The 18,919-nt window shown below is 35.7% G+C and overlaps 1 protein-coding gene across 1 annotated transcript in view; it reads left to right on the plus strand.

Moving 5' to 3' along the window:
• The window catches only part of LOC131974545 (death-associated protein kinase 1-like), a 169,952-nt gene that overhangs the window by 44,269 nt on the left and 106,764 nt on the right, over positions 1-18,919 (plus strand). Inside the window, 1 exon segment of the mRNA XM_059336900.1 lies at positions 18,524-18,745. Within this exon segment, the coding sequence (XP_059192883.1) occupies positions 18,524-18,745 (222 nt within the window).

Raw genomic sequence — 18,919 nt, forward strand, 5'->3', positions numbered from 1 at the left:
AAAAAGACACAAAATTACCAAAAAAAATACACAGAATTACCAAAAAAGACACAAAATTACCAAAAAAAATACACAGAATTACCAAAAAAGACACAAAATTACCAAAAAAATACACAGAATTACCAAAAAAGACACAAAATTATTTTAAAAAAGACATAAAATGACTGATAAAACACTAAATTACTTAAAAAAGACACAAAATGACAAAAAAGACACAGAATTAACAAAAAAGACACAAAATTATCAAAAAAAGACACAAAATTACCCAAAAAGACACAAAATTATTAAAAAAGACACAAAATTACCAAAAAAGACACAAATTACCAAAAAAGACACAAATTACCAAAAGTGACACAAAATTATTTAAAAAAGACATAAAATGACAGAAAAAAACTAAATTACTTCAAGAAAAAACAAAAAGACAAAAAAAGACATAAAATTACTAAAAAAAGACACAAAATAACCAAAAAAGACACAAAAGTATTTCAGAAAGACACAGAATTATTAAAAAAGACACAAAATTATTAAAAAGACACAAAATGACCAAAATAGACACATAATGACGGGAAAAAAAACTAAATTACAAAAAGAAATAAAAACAAAATGACCAAAAAAGACACAAAATTATTTTAAAAAAGACACAAAATTATAAAAAAAAGACACAAAGTTACAAAAAAAAGACACAAAATGACCCAAAAAAGTAATTAAAGGGACCTTCCACACAACACAGTAAAGTGTCATTCATATAAAACTCACATTAAACTTTCATATCAAGGTGAGGGCCACAAAATATCGTCATGAGAGCCACAATTGGCCATGAGTTTGAGACCCCTGGTTTGGAGTTTGTGGGCTGCAGAGTTTTATTTCGTCCTAATCTGTAGACTCAGGTTAGACAGTGGTGCTGAGTGACTCCAACCGTTAGCTCTGCGCTATAATCAGCTGTTATCTACCTGAGTTGTGGTGATCAGTGTTACCTGGTGAGACCAGACAATGTTTCCTCAATACTGAGTGTAAAAGGAAACGATCAGCCACTGTTAATATTCTCATCATCAGTCAGAGCTTTATGACCTTTAGCTGAAAGTTCCTCTGGAGCTGTTTTACAGAAACGAAAGTTAAAAAACAAGAAGAGATGCTGCTGCTGTTGGTTCTATGGCCTGTTTGCTTATTATGTTCACTATATTATGTTCATGAGAAACTCAGTGCACCTTCGGTTTGTTTACCTGTTTACTAGTAATCGGCCTGGGGGTCAGTATTCTATTCATCATTCTTCTCGCACCCATTCACAAAAAAAAAGACACAAAATTACCAAAAAAGACACAAAATGACAGAAAGAAACCCCTAAATTACTTAAAAAAGACACAAAATGACCAAAAAAGACACACAATTATTAAAAAAAGACACAAAATTACCAAAAAATACACAAAATTACTTAAAGAAGAAACAAAATGACCAAAAAAGACAAAATCATTTCAAAAAGACACAAAATTACCAAAAAGAGACACAGAATTATTTTTAAAAGACACAAAATTACCAAAAAAAGTAATTGCACACACAACACGGTAAAGTGCCATTATAAAACTCACATTAAACTTTCATATCAAGGTGGGGGCCACAAAATATCGTCACGAGGGCCACAATTGGCCCGCATGCCAAGAGTTTGAGACCAATGCCATGGAGTCTGTGGTGGCGTGAAGTTTCGTGGGGTGTATTTAAAAAATTTTGCAGTTCAGCCAGAGATGTTCCGATACCATTTTTTCCTCCCGATACCGATTCCGATACTATAGAATTAAGGACTCCAGGATATTTTCTTTTTCTCTATAAAATGATGCATTAACAGCTATTACATACAGTAAAATAGCTGCTTCTTCGTCTGGACGGGGTAAAAAAAGGACGCACTGGACGCATTTTGTGTTGTGTTGTGCATCAAATGTAGTCCTCCCTGCTCTCTTCTACCTCCCTGACTTTAGTTTGTCTGTTGCTCGTTACCTCTGAACATTGTTGATTCCAGCGTTGCTCATGTTGACGAGGCAGCAGCCTGTAACTACCAGCAGCAGGCTGGTCCAGGTGAGGCTGCTGCTCTGACAGCTCACTAGTGTCCGGCTGTCAGTTCGTACTGAGTGGACACAAGAATATCACAACACCACTCTGCTTCCAGGCTGATTTATTTTGTGTGCTTGCTTGCAAAAGCACACTAACTACTATTCACCGGGCTTATTCTTCTTCCGTTTCTTCCGTGTCATTTTTCCGTCGACTACTCCTCCCAGAGTTTTGGTCGCACATACACAAAAAAGGTATCAAATCGACCGGCTCACCCATGACCAGTGTGCTATGACTTTTATAAGGGTTTCGACAAACGGTTTTCAAATTATTGGGAAAAAACACGTCAAAAAATCCCCCCAATGTAACCCTATGGAGGCTCTAGAGCGGTGATGTCATCAAACAGAGTGTAGAGGGAGAGAACGAATTGTCAAAAAATAAATTTGAAAACTGCGCTCCAGGCCGCAAATTTCACTCTACAGAAATAATTTATACATAGAAACGTAGGAAAATTTGTCCTCTCACTCACAATCCTCTGGTAAAGCTGTCAGAGTTATAGTTTGAGCGCAGGACGCACAGATGCTCAAACAAAATGCACCAACTGCCGCATCGGCTCCCATATTAAAAATGAAGGAAGATTTCTCAAAAAAAAAATTTAACAGTTTTTTAAAATCGCTCTAACAAAGCTATTTTTTCATTTTTCTTAAAAAAAAACATATGTAGATGTTCAGGAAGAACTAAGGACGCTCAAAGTGAAGTCGGATCAATGATAGGTATTATGGTTTTGCCGAAAATGCTTTCTGTTCGAGGCCAGAATTTCAAGTTTGTCCACCTCTGTCTGCGGAACTGTCTCCATCGTCAGTTAATTTCAGTTGATTGCTCTGCTCTGATTGGTCGACTCCACCTGGCCACGTGGTTGCTTAGCTACCGAAGCCCCCCTCCTCCAACACAGACATTCTAACTGATAACTGTCAGTTTACTCTCAGTAAACAGACATGGCTTTCTTCATAAAACATGAGACCTTATAACTTGACCATACATTGTCCAATCTGCCTCAAACTTGTCATACATGATGATGGTTCATCACTTTTCAGTTCTACATAACAATAATTCATAAATTCCCGCCCTTTTTATTAGCCACGCCCCCTTTTACTAACTATTGAACCGTTTGTCCTAGAAACTTGTATAAGATGTCTGATTACTCAGTATAGAGTCCCTGTTTAACTGGTGATTGATAACCCCGCCCCTTTTGATAAGACACGCCCCTTTTACTAACTAGTGAACCGTTTGTCCTAGAGACTTGTATGAGGTGTGAGTGTACTCAGCAGAAAGTCCCTGTTTAATCCGTGCCCCTTTTGATAAGCCACGAGAATGATGGTCCAGAGGCAAGCACACAATCAAAATTTCTTTAGAAATTTTCTAGTTTGACATGTTGCTGGATTGTGCAGCTGTAGGCATGTTTATGTTGTCAGAATCAGATTTAGAAAGTCTTTATTGTCATTGCACAGGGTAGTACAACAGAATGTGCCATCAATTTGCTTGTTTTAAGAGTTAATTTCTTATTTTAAGCGTTCAACATGCTTATTTCTAGATTTAATCATCTTAATTTAAGTAATCTTGTCAAGTGAAATTATCACTTTATCACATTATTATGACAAGTAGAATAATGCATGTCAACAGTCAAACACCCAAAGATAATGCTAAAGATGCATTTACTTACATAATAAAAAGAAAAGCAGCAAGTCTTTGTGTCTTTTTTGTCAAAAGAGTCGCACATTTTCTGTCAAAAATAACACCACTCAGTTATTCAAATCATCATTTCATTATTTATTTATTTATTTATTTTAATTTTTTTATTGGAAATTAGCATTCATATGCATCAGTACAACCTATAACTCATTCCACAGCTGTTTTCCAAATTTTGTTTTTTAAAGGGTACATTAGAACAAAGAACCACAAAAAAGACAACCCACAAAACAAAAATAAAAATAAATACAAAACAATAAAAAAAACCCATAGTATTATAATAATATAAAGCAAGGCAAAAGAGCAGAGAAACAGAAACATTAACAATTATACTAATTATAGCAAGACATAAATAAACAGAGGATGCCAAGTGTGCTCATTAAAAAAAAAAATATATAAAAAAATATATTTTCATTATATATATTAATTTAGCAGCTTCTATTGTCCAAAGCGAGCTGTTCTAAGTGACTGGATCCAGTTTCTATCCTGGTGTTTCTACCTTTGGTTGTATAACTGCGGCCTGTCTTAGCTGGAGCTTTGAAGCAACTCTTTAACAGACATTAAATCTAATTTTCTGTGTTTGCAGAGGCTCACCTGATGTTATTAGCCTGGCTTTACTGCTGCTGTTTGCATGTAAATGGACTGAGAGCAGGTCTGTTTAAAGGAGCAGCTTTCTACTTTGTATATGCAACCGTGCTCCGTGTGTTCACATTCAACAGGAGGGACTGTGTTTATAGTAAACCTGAGATATCACTGGGTCAATGTGGAGCGCTGGACTCTCCGTCAGTCAAGGGTTAACTCTATGGAGTCTTAAAGGGATAGTTAGTCCATTTATTAATAATTTTCATGTCTTTTCATGTCTTTGTAAGTCTTTTTGTCTTTTTTTGGTCATTTTGTCTTTTTTTTTGTCATTTTGTGTCTTTTTTTAGTCATTTTGTTTATTTTTTTTAAGTCATTTTGTGTCTTTTTTTTTAGTCATTTTGTGTCTCTTTCCAGTCATTTTGGGTCATTTGTGTCTGTTGTTGTGTCTTTTTTAGTTATTATTGTGCCTTTTTTGGTCATTTTGCGTCTTTTTTTGTCTTTTTGTGTCATTTCTTGGTCATTTTGTTTATTTTTTTAGCCATTTTGTGTCTCCTTTTAGTCATTTTGGGTCATTTGTGTCTGTTGTTGTGTCTTTATTAGTTATTTTGTGCCTTTTTTGGTCATTTTGTGTCTTTTTTTTGTCATTTTGTTTCTTTTTTTTTAAGTCATTTTGTGTCTTTTTTTATTCATTTTGTTTCTTCTGTGGGGGTCTTTTTGTCATTGTGTCTTCTCATTTTGTGTATTTTTTTGGTCATTTTTTCTTTTTTTAGTCATTTTGTGTCTTTGTGTCTGTTGTTGTGTCCTTTTTAGTTATTTTTGTGCCTTTTTTGGTCATTTTGCGTCTTTTTTTAGCCATTTTGTGTCTCCTTTTAGTCATTTTGGGTCATTTGTGTCTGTTGTTGTGTCTTTATTAGTTATTTTGTGCCTTTTTTGGTCATTTTGTGTCTTTTTTAGTCATTTAATCTAACATAAAATGTTGCAAATGTGAACAAAGGTGTCAAATCTAACATATAAGAGGGTTCCTGGAGGGTTCATGGAGTTTACAGCCAGAACTTTAGAGGTAAATTTACAGTAGGGCTCCACGCTGCTTTGTTTTCTAGTCTGGATGTGGGGAAGAAGTCTGTATTTGGAGCTTTTGGAGACTCTAAAGGGTTAACAGGAGCATGCAGTAATACATCTGTTAGTATCACTCCTCAGATAAACAGGCAGCCAGCAGTGTTAGGTAATGCAAGGCTATGCAAGGCTTTGTCACAGAGCCAGGCAGCTCTGACACACAAACAAACCTCTCCTCAGCTTTCTATCACCCCCTCCCCTCCACTTGCTTTACACAGACAAGTAGGCCAGAAGTAGGAAGCCTCGTCTGAGCTTTAAGCTCAACAAAGGCAGCGCAGCAACCTGATCCTGCAGACGACCAGGGTTCTGCTCTGCGCCGGGCTGAGGGGAGAGGACCAGCCTCTGCCTCTGTTTCTCTGTTTCTCTGTCAGTGATTCCCAGGAAGCTTTTTCTTCTCTGCCTGCTCATTATTTCTGCCCGTCTCTGTGCTTACTCGGCAGCATTCGTGCAAGTCAGTGCTCTCCCTCCTCGTTCCTCCTGGTCCCTGGAGGAGGAGAGGGATTTCCCAGCTAGGAGGAAAACATAAGGGGCTCTGCAGCAGGGAGGGGGGATCCACCACATTAACCCTTTAATGCACAACATGGTCCAAAATGACCTTGTGCATGAGAAGCGTAGTGATAAAAAAAGGGTTTTTATGCAAAAAGTAAGAAATTAAAACAAAAAATTAGGACCTATGCTGCTCAAAAACAAGTTAATCGAGGAAAACCTGGAATGATGAAATAAATTTATTTCAAAGTCGGGTCCCTTTACACCAGTAGTTCTCAACCTTTTTGAGTGGCGACCCCCAATCTAACATCATGTTGTCTCACTGAACAGAATCTCACAGTTCAGATCAGACAAACTCAGTTGTTACGACAAATTTTGGACAAATAATGAAGCAGACGACAACTAAAACATCTCTCTGTCTGTGCATTTATGTATATATTTCATATATTTTATTGTTACTTTTAATCTAAGTCCTTTGCTATCAGTTTAAAGGTCCATTCTGACCTCCTGAGTGTGTAACAGTCAGCTTCAAGCCAGAGACTCCTTGGAAAGTAACAACTTGATACTTTGGGATTTGTCAGAAAAGACACAATATTACCCAAAAAATGACCAAAAAAAGGAAACAAAATGCCCAAAAAAGACACAAATTGACCACAAAATGATCTAAAAAAGACACAAAATGACCAAAAAGACACAAAATTACCAAAAAAGACACAAAATTACCAAAAAAGACACAAATTTACCAAAAAAGACACACAATTACCAAAAAAAGGACATTAAATGACCAAAAAGACTAAATCACATTAACACATGAACACTTTAACACAGTGGAGACAGAGCTGACTTCCAAAATGATTTGGCGACCCCCAGAAATCATCTCGCGACCCCAGTTGGGGTCACGAGATGGGGACCCCAAGGTTGAGAATAGCTGCTCTAGACCCATGTTATGCATCAAAGAGTTAACTCCTGTTAGCTCGTAGCTCGTAGCTCTAAGCTAGATGTTTAAGAGTCTCAGCTCTCAGAAAGAGAAACCCGACCAGGGATCAAGTGTTTGATTTTCAAGGCAGCGTTGGTTTAGTTTCCCTCCACGAGCTCACCGAGGGAAGAGTTGAACCGCTGCCATGTTTCCCTTGTTTGTGTGTGTTTGTGTGTGTTTGTGTGTGTGTGCAGCTGGTGTTGTTAACAAAGGGTGGGCTCTCTTTCCCCTCTCTTTATGAGCGTACAGTGGGAGAGTTTTGGAAATAACACAAGTTTGATTCTCACAGGCTACATGCCGTCACACGAAATATGAAGTTGTTTTCTTGATTTCTCCATTTTTAGATTGTTATTGTGTCCAGAAACAAACCCCGAAAAATGTAAACAGATCTGCAGATCTGCAATCTTTAAACAGATTTATACAGAATGCATCAAATGCAGAATTCACAGTGTGTAAAAATAAAAAAAACCCAAATGTTAATCAGTTTGAACCTGAAATAACTGGATTCAGGTTTTGCAGCATCGCGCCCAATTGGTTGACTGAAAACTTTCCCATCTTTTAATTGTGTTTTCATGATATGGGGCAAATTATGAGGGCCCGAGCTCTAACGGTGTGAGGTCCCTGTTGTAATTGGTCCGTTTATTATAACGGCAAATCAATCGCGTTTTTGAGGGCTTCATCATATTCAAAAACTCACCAATCTTGAATCAAAGTCTTTCATTGCTTTCAGAAATGGGCGTGGCAAAATGACCTACTAGCGCCCCCTAGAATTCAGCCCCTCACACAGGTTTGTCGTAGAGACACGAAATTTGGTACATCCATGTATCATGGGAAGACGCACCAAAAAGTCTCAAGAAGCCACACCCTAAAACCTACAGGAAGTCGGCCATCTTGGATCGAATATGGAATTTTCGCCATTTCCACGCCGCATACTTTAATGGACTCGTCCTACAGATTTCACCCCATTGACTTCAAACTTGGTCAGTAGCATCACAAGGCCTTGGAGATCAAAAGTTGTATAAATTTTTTCCGACGGTCACACTATGTGGGCGTGGCTTGGCGGCAAAATATGGCGTCTCGCCATAAAACACGAGATTGTTTTAACTTTTCCATTCTTTGTCCAATCTGCTCCAAACTTTAACACTTAACACCTTAACACTTCTAAATAACAATATTTCATAAAGCCCCGCCCCTTATGCTTTATACACATATTTTAACAAATTCCTCCTACAGATTTAATTTCGGTTTAATATTCATAAAAAGCAGAACCAATTCATATGTCCCTCATATTGCACATGTGGACTTCTAATTCTAATTAACTTGTCAAAAGATTATCTGCAGTTGTAGATATATAAATTTGAAGTAATGTGCATATTTTGATGGAATTTTGAGGCTGTGTTTTACTTCCCACATCATAACTTGATGTGAGTTTCCCTCCTAGCCGTCTATCTCAGTAAAGACAAGAACGTGTATTATAAACATCAGTACATGAGTGTTATTACTTATTGACAAAACCTCGTCACACATTCATTATTCTGTTATCAGTCACAGCATCAAAAAGTCTCTTCCAGTGTTGAAAACCTGACAACCAGATGAAGTAATTATAGTCTCCATAATCTTTATTCTCCTCCGCCAGAGTCTCTGTGATGCTTCGCTGCCGTCTTTGTCACAGTTTAACCTGAAACCAACAGGTGCTCCAACATTATAGTCCATATAATAAACTTTACGAGGATAGTTTTAGTTTTTTTCCTTTGGTAGCAGCAGTTTGAGATGACCAAAGTTATTATTCCTGCAGTAATATGAAGTTAAGAGAACTTAGAAAACATTCATGTCTACTGATTTCAGGGATTCATGGAGCAAAAGGTGTGTTTTTGCCAATTTATTTAGAATGTTGATAAATATCCTGATATTTTTATCACAAAGTGAGAGCAAATGTTCAGTAAAAGCCAAATATAACATGTCACAAATAGTTTTATTGAAACTGTTTGTTTAAGTGAACATAAATAATGTATAACAACAGGAGAACCTTTTTAAAAAACAAACAAAACAAAGCTCCATAAAGTGCACATTTAAATAAATAAAAAAATCTTAAATAAAAATAGCCTATGAAATAAAATAGGGCAATCTTTTTCTGCAATAAATATATTTACAGTTGCAAGAAAAAGCATGTGAACCCTCTGGAATTACATGTTTTTCTGCATTAATTTGTCCTAAAATGTGATCTGATCTGCATCACTTTGAATCTTTAATGGATGTGTTCGATAAAGACATGAAATATTATAATTGTTTGTGTGGTATTAGGTGAAACAAGTTGTGTTTGTCTATACTTGCAACTTAGATGCAAATAAGATCACGTTTTATGACAAATTAATGCAGAAAACTAGGTCATTTCAAAGGGTTTGCACACTTTTTTCTTGCAACTGTATATGAGAAAGTAATAACGAACATTACAAAAGAACTAAATATGACAAACCCTAGTAAAGGCAGCATTTATATATAAAGAAAGAAAAAAAATTGAACTATATTGATATCTTTTATATTGATATATATCACCCAGCCCTAATGGCCAGTGAATTTTTCAGTGCATTGTGTGAATTTGGGAGGCTTGAATTTATGTGCTCAAGGCTTCATTCTTCTATTTAATTGTCTGGCAGCATAAGAGCCCTTATAAAATATCACACACAATAATTGCAGTCGTCTGCTATGGTGCATTTATTGTGGACAGGACTTTTCACTGTGCTGTATTATGGAGTCCAATAGTTTAAAATGTCTTGCACAAGATTGCTTTGTGTGTTCTTGGGGATCTTTTCCTTTAATTCTTATTTTAAGGGTACAACATGCTTATATCTAGATTTTCTGGTTTTATTCTAGTTTTATGTGGATTTATTCTGGTTTATTGTGGTTTTATTCTGTTTTTAACTGATTTTATTCTGGTTTTATGTGGTTTTATTCTGGATTTATGTGCTTTTATTCTGGATTTTCTGTGCTTTTATTCTGTGTTTAACTGGTTTTATGTGGTTTTATTCTGGTTTTAACCGGTTTTATTCTGGTTTTAGCCGGTTTTATTCTGGATTTATGTGCTTTTATTCTGGATTTTTTTGTGCTTTTATTCTGGTTTTATGTGGTTTTATTCTGGTTTTAACCGGTTTTATTCTGGATTTATGTGCTTTTATTCTGGATTTTTTGTGTTTTTATTCTGGTTTTAACTGGTTTTATTCTGGTTTTATGTGGTTTCATTCTGGATTTATGTGGTTTTATCCTTGTTTTAAGAGTTAATTCCCTATTTTAAGCGTACAGCATGCTTATTTCTAGATTTAATAATCTTAATTTAAGAAATCTTGTCAAGTTCTCTTCTCTTTTCTGTCCATGCAGCAAGATCATTTCCCTCAGATTTAGTGTTTTATCTGGTTTTTAGACACACCTTTTTTGCAGTGTAGTAAAAAAAACAACATCACAGGATGTCCTAAAAACTGCACAGATGGTGAGGACTGAAGAACAGGAAGGCTGTTGTGTTTTTCTTTCTCATCCTCAACAGTATTTTCACACCGAGTCCCACGGCTTCACAGATTACTCTTTTCCTCTGCATGAACTATCAGCAGTGGAAAGTTTGACAGCTCACCAGGCAGTTTGAGATGTTCTCTTCTGAGCGAGCTGCTTGTTTTTCTTGGACTTCTTGTTTGTCGCTGTTGGCATGGCAGGTTTATGTGATGCCAACTGATTTTTGTCTTTCCTACTTTTCCAGTTTCAGTGGTTAGCACATGAGGTTCCAGTTTACTTTCTGCTTCCTGCCAGTTTGTATCAGAAAAACAGGATGAATAAGGAGACACATGAAGTTATAAGTTTATTTGTATAGCACAATTCAACACAAGGTGATTCAAAGTGCTTTACATAAACATTAAAAACAGCAAGACACAATTGAAAACAGTAAAAACAAGTCAATTAAAACAGGGAAATGGAAATAAAAATACAAATAAGATACAGCAGGATGAGAAAATAGATAAAATAATAAAAAGCACAAGTCAAACATTGCATAGTTAAAAAGTAAAGGCAGTAGAGTAGAGCAGATACGTGTTAAAGTTAAGAGGACGCTGCAGTAAACAATATTTATTATATATTATAATACAATATTTAAATAATAGTGTCTTTTTAATACTTTTGTGTCTTTTGTTAAATAATTTTGTGTTTTTTTTGGTAATTCTGTGTATTTTTTTGGTCATTTTGTGTATTTTTTTGGTCATTTTGTCTTTTTTCGTAATAATTTTGTCTTTTTCAATAATTTTGTGTCTTTTTTAATACTTTTTTGCCTTTTTTATAATTGTGTGTCTTTTTAATACTTTTGTGTCTTTTTTGGTAATTCTGTGTCTTTTTTGGTAATTCTGTGTCTTTTTAAATCATTTTGTGTCTTTTTTCGTAATAATTTTGTCTTTTTTAATAATTTTGTGTCTTTTTTTAAATTAACATTAGCATTAATCAGGAGTACCTTTTTAAAAAAAAAAAAAAATCAAAGCTCCATAAAGTGCACATTTAAATAAAAAATATCATAAATAAGCAAGGATCACAGTGCAAATTTGAACAATATCGATATATGTGATATGGTCTAATTCCATATCACATTTAAAAATAAATTGATATAACTTATATATATATATCCTTATATATATATATATATATATATATATATATATATATATATATATATATATATATATATATATATATATGATATATATATATATCGCCCAGCCCTAAGGCAGAGTCATTCATCACTTATTGTCCAGTCAGCTGTGTGTAACAGGTGTTCATGTTTAATTTTACATTTACGCAGCGAAGAAAAAGATAAAATCCTGATGTTTCCTTTTATCTGCACGTCTGAGGCCCGACTGACAGGTGGGAACCACACCAGGGTGCAGCCAGACTGAATGGGGGTGGAGGTGTCATTAACATGAGAAAGCCTTCATCCTCATCCTCATCCTCATCCTCAGCTCTCTCTTCCTCTTCACATTGTCTGCTTCGTGTCTCTCGGGACAAGTCACTTCCCTAAAGAGACGCCGTTCCCTTTAGCTGGTCGCTAGTTTAGGTTGTCAGCAAACAATTGTCCAACCATCAGAATCAGATGACTTCCCCAATAAAACCGTCACTTTATTTAATGTGGTTGATTATTATATGACTCTCGGACATGTGAAACATGTTGTTCACCAAGTAAGAAATGTTTAAAATGATGATGATGTCTGGTAGTAGGGCTGGGCGATATATCGATATAAGTAGATTTAGTTATTTTGTAATTTTGTAAATTTGTTATTCTTTTGTCATATAAATATATTTATTTTGGAGGAAAAAAATGGCCCTTTTTATGTATTTTATTTCTTTATTTTATTTTATTTTATTTTATTTTATTTATTTATTTATTTTATTTACTTATTTATTTATCTATTTTTTTTCTAAATCAAAGCTCCATAAAGTGCACATTAAAATAAAATGCATATATATATATATATATATATATATATATTATTAGGGCTGGGTGATATGGACATATATTTAGGCTGAATATCTGAATATATATATAAAACTACTTGTGACATGTCATATTTGGCTTTGACTGAACATTTGCTCTCACTTTGCAAAACTCACTTTTTAAAAAAAATATCTGGATATATGTCATATATCAATATTCAGCCTAAATATATGACTTTTGGTCCATATCGCCCAGCCCTACGATCACATGAGCCATAAATCTTCACATTTAAGAAGCTGTAACCATTACATTTTTCTTACTTTAAAAATGACTCCGTGTCATCGCCGACTTTCTAAATCTCTAAATGCAGAGGTTTTATACTCTAAACAGCCGTTTAAAATGAACATGAACGTGACCTCGGCCCCGAGAGACACATTACAGTCTCGGGTCAGAGCAGGGGGACAGTTACTGAAACTCCCTGAGGCCTCTTTTCTTTTTCTATTTTTTTCCCTCTGCTCTAAGCTGGCAGCGTTGTAGTCTGGACGCTGCATTTACTCATCAAATCATGTTTGAACATAAATACTGTATAACAACAGGAGTACCTTTTAAAAAAATCAAAGCTCCATAGATAGACATATTTAACCCATTTAAGGCGGGAAAGGTGGTCTACCATAAAACCGGGAGCGCTGTTGTGTTATTCTACCATTAAAGCCGGGAAAGAGGATACGTCGTTTTGTAGTATTTGTAGTTTTTTCCACCTATTTTCAGTCTCTTGGCCAATGAAATGCATCAGAATACATGTGGGAGTGTCGCAATGCAACATGGGACTTTTCCAGAACTTTGAAATCATCACCAAAAAAAGACACAAAATGACCAAAAAAAAGACACAAAATGAATAAAAAAAGACACAAAATGACCAAAAAAAGACACAAAATGACATAAAATTACTAAAAAAGAGACAAAATGACTAAAAAAAATACAAAATGACTAAAAAAAGACACAAAATGACCCAAAAAATATACAAAAAGACATAAAATGACAAAAAAAGAGACAAAATGACAAAAAAAATACAAAATGACAAAAAAAAGACACAAAATGAATAAAAACAGGCACAAGTGACTAAAAAAAGACACAAAATGACCAAAAAAAGACACAAAAAGACATAAAATGACTAAAAAAGAGACAAAATGACAAAAAAAAAAATACAAAGTGACTAAAAAAAGACACAAAATGAGAATACATGTGGGAATGTCGCAATGCATCATGGAACTTTTCCAGAACTGAAATCATGGTGAAGACGACTATAGCGGAGGGAGCTCAGATATAACAGCTATAAGCTCTCAAATACTTTTTGAATTTCATTTCTATCTGCTACAGAGGCTGAAAAATATATTATTTAGTAGGAAGAGTTGACACTTCTGTTGAATTTACAGAAAAACTTCAGGTTTTAGGGGCTGATTTTAAAATCGCCAATCAGAGGTTTTACAGGCATTTAAAGGGTGAGGGAGCAGGGTGACAGTTTGGTTACTGAAACTCCCTGAGGCCTCTTTTCTTTTTCTATTTTTTCTCTCTGCTCTCAGCTGGCAGCGTTGTAGTCTGGACGCTGCATTTACTCATCAAACACTGGGAGACACATCGTGGAGAGGATTAGAGTGGGAACATATAGCTAAATTACTAAACTGCTTCCTGACGACTGTGCACTCTTCTTGGCAGGGCTGTGGGAGTCAGATGACAGCGCAGGGATCTCTCTTTATTGCCACCATTTTTTTTTTTTTTTTGTTCTTTTTTTTTTCCTGCCAAGGCAGTGGCAGCTTTTGCCATAAAGCTGTAAATCAGCGTGAAAATCTGGCCGCAGAACTCTCTAACGAAGAGATGAAACAGAATGTGGCACTCTCTCTCTCTCTCTCTCTCGTTATCTCTCACCCTTCTCTTCTCTCACCCCCTACTCCCTCGTTCTCTCCCTCCCTCTGTGGGTGTTTGGTACACTAAGTGCTTGATGATTGCCAGGGCCGCGAGGAGGCACAATCGGCGGAGGCGTCAACAGCCCTCAGCCAAGTGTCCTCGCTTCCCCCAAGTGGTTGTTCTGGCGGTGTTTTGGTGGAGTGACAGTCGACGAGTCGTCCTCCAGTCGGATACGTTCATGACAACCTGCCCGGCAACAAACCGGCAACACGACGCTGGAATCTCCAGGACTGATCCTGTGTTGTTGTTCATACTGAGAGTCATTAGTCACACGAAACATGTCACGCAGGCTCACCACATTATTTGGACGGTATAAGTGCTGATGTGTGCACTTCAGGCTCCACACACACACGCACACACACACACACACACACACAGGTTTGCATGCTGCTGCTGCAGCCTGTTAACACTGTTGAACAGACCTGGGCATTCTGAGGTTACCCAGAAACAATACAAAAACAATACAAAAAAAACATAAAACTAAACAAAAAAAATGCATAAAAACACAGAAAAAAACAAAAAAAACACAGAAAAAAATACAAAAAACACAAAGAAAATGCAAAAAACACACAAAAAAATTACAAAAAACACACATAAAAGAATACAAAAAACATACATAAACGCATAAAAATACACAAAAAAATACAAAAAACACACGCAAAAATACACAAAAAACAGAAAAAAATACAAAAAACACAGAATTTTTTTTTAAAAACACACAAACAATTACAAAAAACATTCATAAAAAACGTATAAAAATACACAAAAAAATACAAAAAACACACGCAAAAATACACAAAAAATCCTAAAAACACACACAAAAAATTACAAAAAACATACATAAAAAATGCATAAAAACACAAAAAAAACACAAAAAAATACAAAAAACATGCAAAAATACACAAAAAGTACAAAAAAAGACACAGAAAAAACACAAAAAATTACAAAAAACACACAAAATCACAAAAACATTAAACACAAAAGATTGCATCAAAAATGCTGAATGCACACTGGAAAATTCAATAAAATCTCTGCAAAAACTTCAGTAATATCATGTCACACTTGGTCGAGGTGGTTTTTACCTTTGCTGAAAAAGGTTTGATGTGCTAAATTGGACATGGAAACTTCTGGAAAAGCCAAAACTTTAGAGGGAAGCTATCATCAAAGGAATAACTTGAATACATGGTACCTGGTGTTAGTTCTGACAGTAAAGCAGTAAAGGACTTTACTTTCTCCTTCAACAGTCTGTAGTGTGGTGTGTGTTGGTTACTGCTGATGTTTGTCAGCTGTGTTGATGTTCTGTGATTCTTATCAGTGTGTTGCTGACGGTAGCTGGATATAATTTACACGCTGTTGTTAAAATGATCATGAGAGGTTTCTAAAGGTGACGACAGCTGTTTTTTTTTAGTCCACCGAAGGGAAACACGAATACTCTCTTTTTCCACTGAAGACACTGTTTCAGTCTCCTTCTGTAAATTAGAGAGATTATATTATTATTTTTGATGCATTCATGTAAGCAGAAATAATATTATTTTATGTGATTTTAATTTATAAACATGCATCGTCATTTTAACCCTCTGGAGTCACCAAAAGCACCAAAGCACGACTTCTTCATCACATCCAGACGTAAAAGCAAAGGAGACAAGCTCAAATAGATTTAGTATAAAATGATAGAACTGGATGGAACCCTCTTATGTGTTATATTTGACACCTTTGTTCACATTTGCAACATTTAAAATTCTTTATTGAGCATGATAGTGTTTTGAAAGTAAAAAAAAAGATTCAAAATCACATTTTATGTTGGACTAAAGGACTAAAAAAGACACAAAATGACCAAAAAAGACACAAAATGACTAAAAAAAAGACACAAAATGACCAAAAAAGACACAAAATGAGAAGACCAAACGACCAAAAAGACACAAAATAACTATAAAAGACACAACAAAGGGCACAAAATGACTAAAGACACAAAATAACTAAAAAAGATACAATATGACTAAAAAAAAGATACAACAAAGGACACAAAATGACCAAAAAGACACAAAATGAGAAGACAAAATGACCAAAAAGACACAAAATAACAAAAAAAAGACACAAAAAAGGACACAAAATGACCAAAAAGACACAAAATAACTATAAGACACAACAAACGACACAAAATGACCAAAATAGACACAAAATAACTATAAAAGACACAACAAAAGACAAAAAATGACTAAAAAAGACACAACAAAGGACACAAAATGACTAAAAAAGACACAAAATAACTAAAAAAGACGCAACAAAAGACACAAAATGACTAAAAAAGACACAAAATAACTAAAAAGACACAAAATAAAAAAAGACACAACAAAGGACACAAAATGACTAAAAAAGACAAAATAACGAAAAAAGACGCAACAAAAGACACAAAATGACCAAAAAAGACACAAAATAACTAAAAAAGACACAAAATAACCAAAAAGACACAACAAAAAACACAAAATGACTAAAAAAGACACAAAATGACCAAAATTGTTACGCTAAACGCAAAGACACTAATAAAATCGTTTGTCCCATTAGAATAAAAACCAGCATTGGATGACCGGATCACACACAATCACACTCTCAGTTCTCCTTCTGTAAATCAGAGACAGATTTTAGGATCAAAATAGGGGAAAAGATGAAAACTGAGCAGCAGAATCGTGTTTTGTTGTTGAAACGGGGCTCTGAAAGTGAAACTCCCCCTCACGTCGACCTGCCGCCGCCTTGACTTCCATCTGAATACTTATTTGTGTCTTTATTATTCAGCTTTGGTTGCTATTTCTGTTTCCAGGCGGCGGCGGCGGCCGTGATGCATCAGCTAGTTATTAATTAAAGCTGTTTCTGATCTGAACAGTTTTATTGCCTTATTATCCCGCCCACTGCTGTTGGCTCACATGTCTGTGTTTACCACAGTGAAACTGATGCAGATAAAGCCCAAAGCACTGTGGCTGCTTTTATCACGTCTCAGGGAAACCAACTGTGGGAATCAAACAGCTGATCAGGAGAGCGTCAGCTGATTGATTAGCTACTCCGATCTATTTCTGCTCTCTATTGTTCATTTTGTCTGTATGTATCATCTACTGTCATCTGGTATTATTTGCCATCAAATTCTGGTTTCTATATATATGTTGCATCTAAGGGCTGCAGGATTATGGCCAAAATGATAATCACGATTATTCTGATCAATATTGTAATCAGGATTATTCATCATGTTAGGGAAAACATCTGTATTTTTATTGCACTACTTTTAAACAAACAATAGGAACAGTTTTTAGTGTCTGTTAGCACATACTCACTGTACTGCTACAGAGCTAACTGTTAGCCTGCTAGCACATACACACTGTACTGCTACAGAGCTAACTGTTAGCCTGTTAGCACATACACACTGTACTGCTACAGAGCTAACTGTTAGCCTGTTAGCACATACACACTGTACTGCTACAGAGCTAACTGTTAGCCTGTTAGCACATACACACTGTACTGCTACAGAGCTAACTGTTAGCCTGTTAGCATATACACACTGTACTGCTACAGAGCTAACTGTTAGCCTGTTAGCACATACACACTGTACTGCTACAGAGCTAACTGTTAGCCTGTTAGCAATTTGCAGACTGGACGCTAAGGGGTTAACATCCCCTCCAGCTCTGCAGCTGGGAGAGACTGCTGCAGGAGGACTGGACTGCTTCCAAAAGTCTCCAATAACACCAGAAAAAGTCGCTGGATTTGTCGGCAGTCTCTTTTTTGATAAATAGTCGCTAAGGGGGTCTGAAAAGTCGCTAAATATAGCAACAAAGTTGCTAAGTTGGCAACACTGCTTCGCCGGCTTTTACAAATGGTAAAAAAGGTACTTGTTATGCAGAGTGGCCCCGCTCAGATTGTTTATTGTTTATTATATTATTATTTTTGATGCATTCATGTCAGCAGTTAGCATGTTAGCATTTCAATTTTGTCATGGTAGGACTAATTTTAACTGAATATTATTTTATGTGATTTTAATTCATAAACATGCATAGTGATTTTGAATTGATCAGATTTTCATGCTAAAAATCTCAACCAGAAAAGTAACTTAAGCTGGGAGCTAAATGTAGCAGAGTAAAAACACCTTTCTATAATCTCCTCTTCTTCTTCTCTCTTTACTCCAGCGGGCAGTTTGCTGTGGTCAGAAGATGTCGGCACAGGATTTCCGGCGTGGAGTACGCCGCCAAATCCATCAAGAAGCGGCGCAGCAAGTCGAGCCGGCGCGGCGTGACGAGGGAAGACATCGAGCGCGAGGTGAGCATCCTGAAGGAGATCCAGCACCCCAACATCATCACGCTGCACGAGGTCTTTGAGAACAAGGCGGAGGTCATCCTCATCCTGGAGCTGTGAGTCACTCTCTCTTCTATTCTTTAGAGCCTTTAGGAAATGGTGGAATATCTCCTAAACTTCCATAAAAGCCACTGGAACAGAAATTTTGAAAAGTTGCAGATTTACGTGAAAAAAGTGGAAAAAAAACAACTTTTTTTTCGTAGATTCACCACTTTAAATCTCATAAATCT

This window comes from Centropristis striata, chromosome 7, assembly GCF_030273125.1.
Source record: "Centropristis striata isolate RG_2023a ecotype Rhode Island chromosome 7, C.striata_1.0, whole genome shotgun sequence".
In the NCBI taxonomy this organism is placed as follows: Eukaryota; Metazoa; Chordata; class Actinopteri; order Perciformes; family Serranidae; genus Centropristis; species Centropristis striata.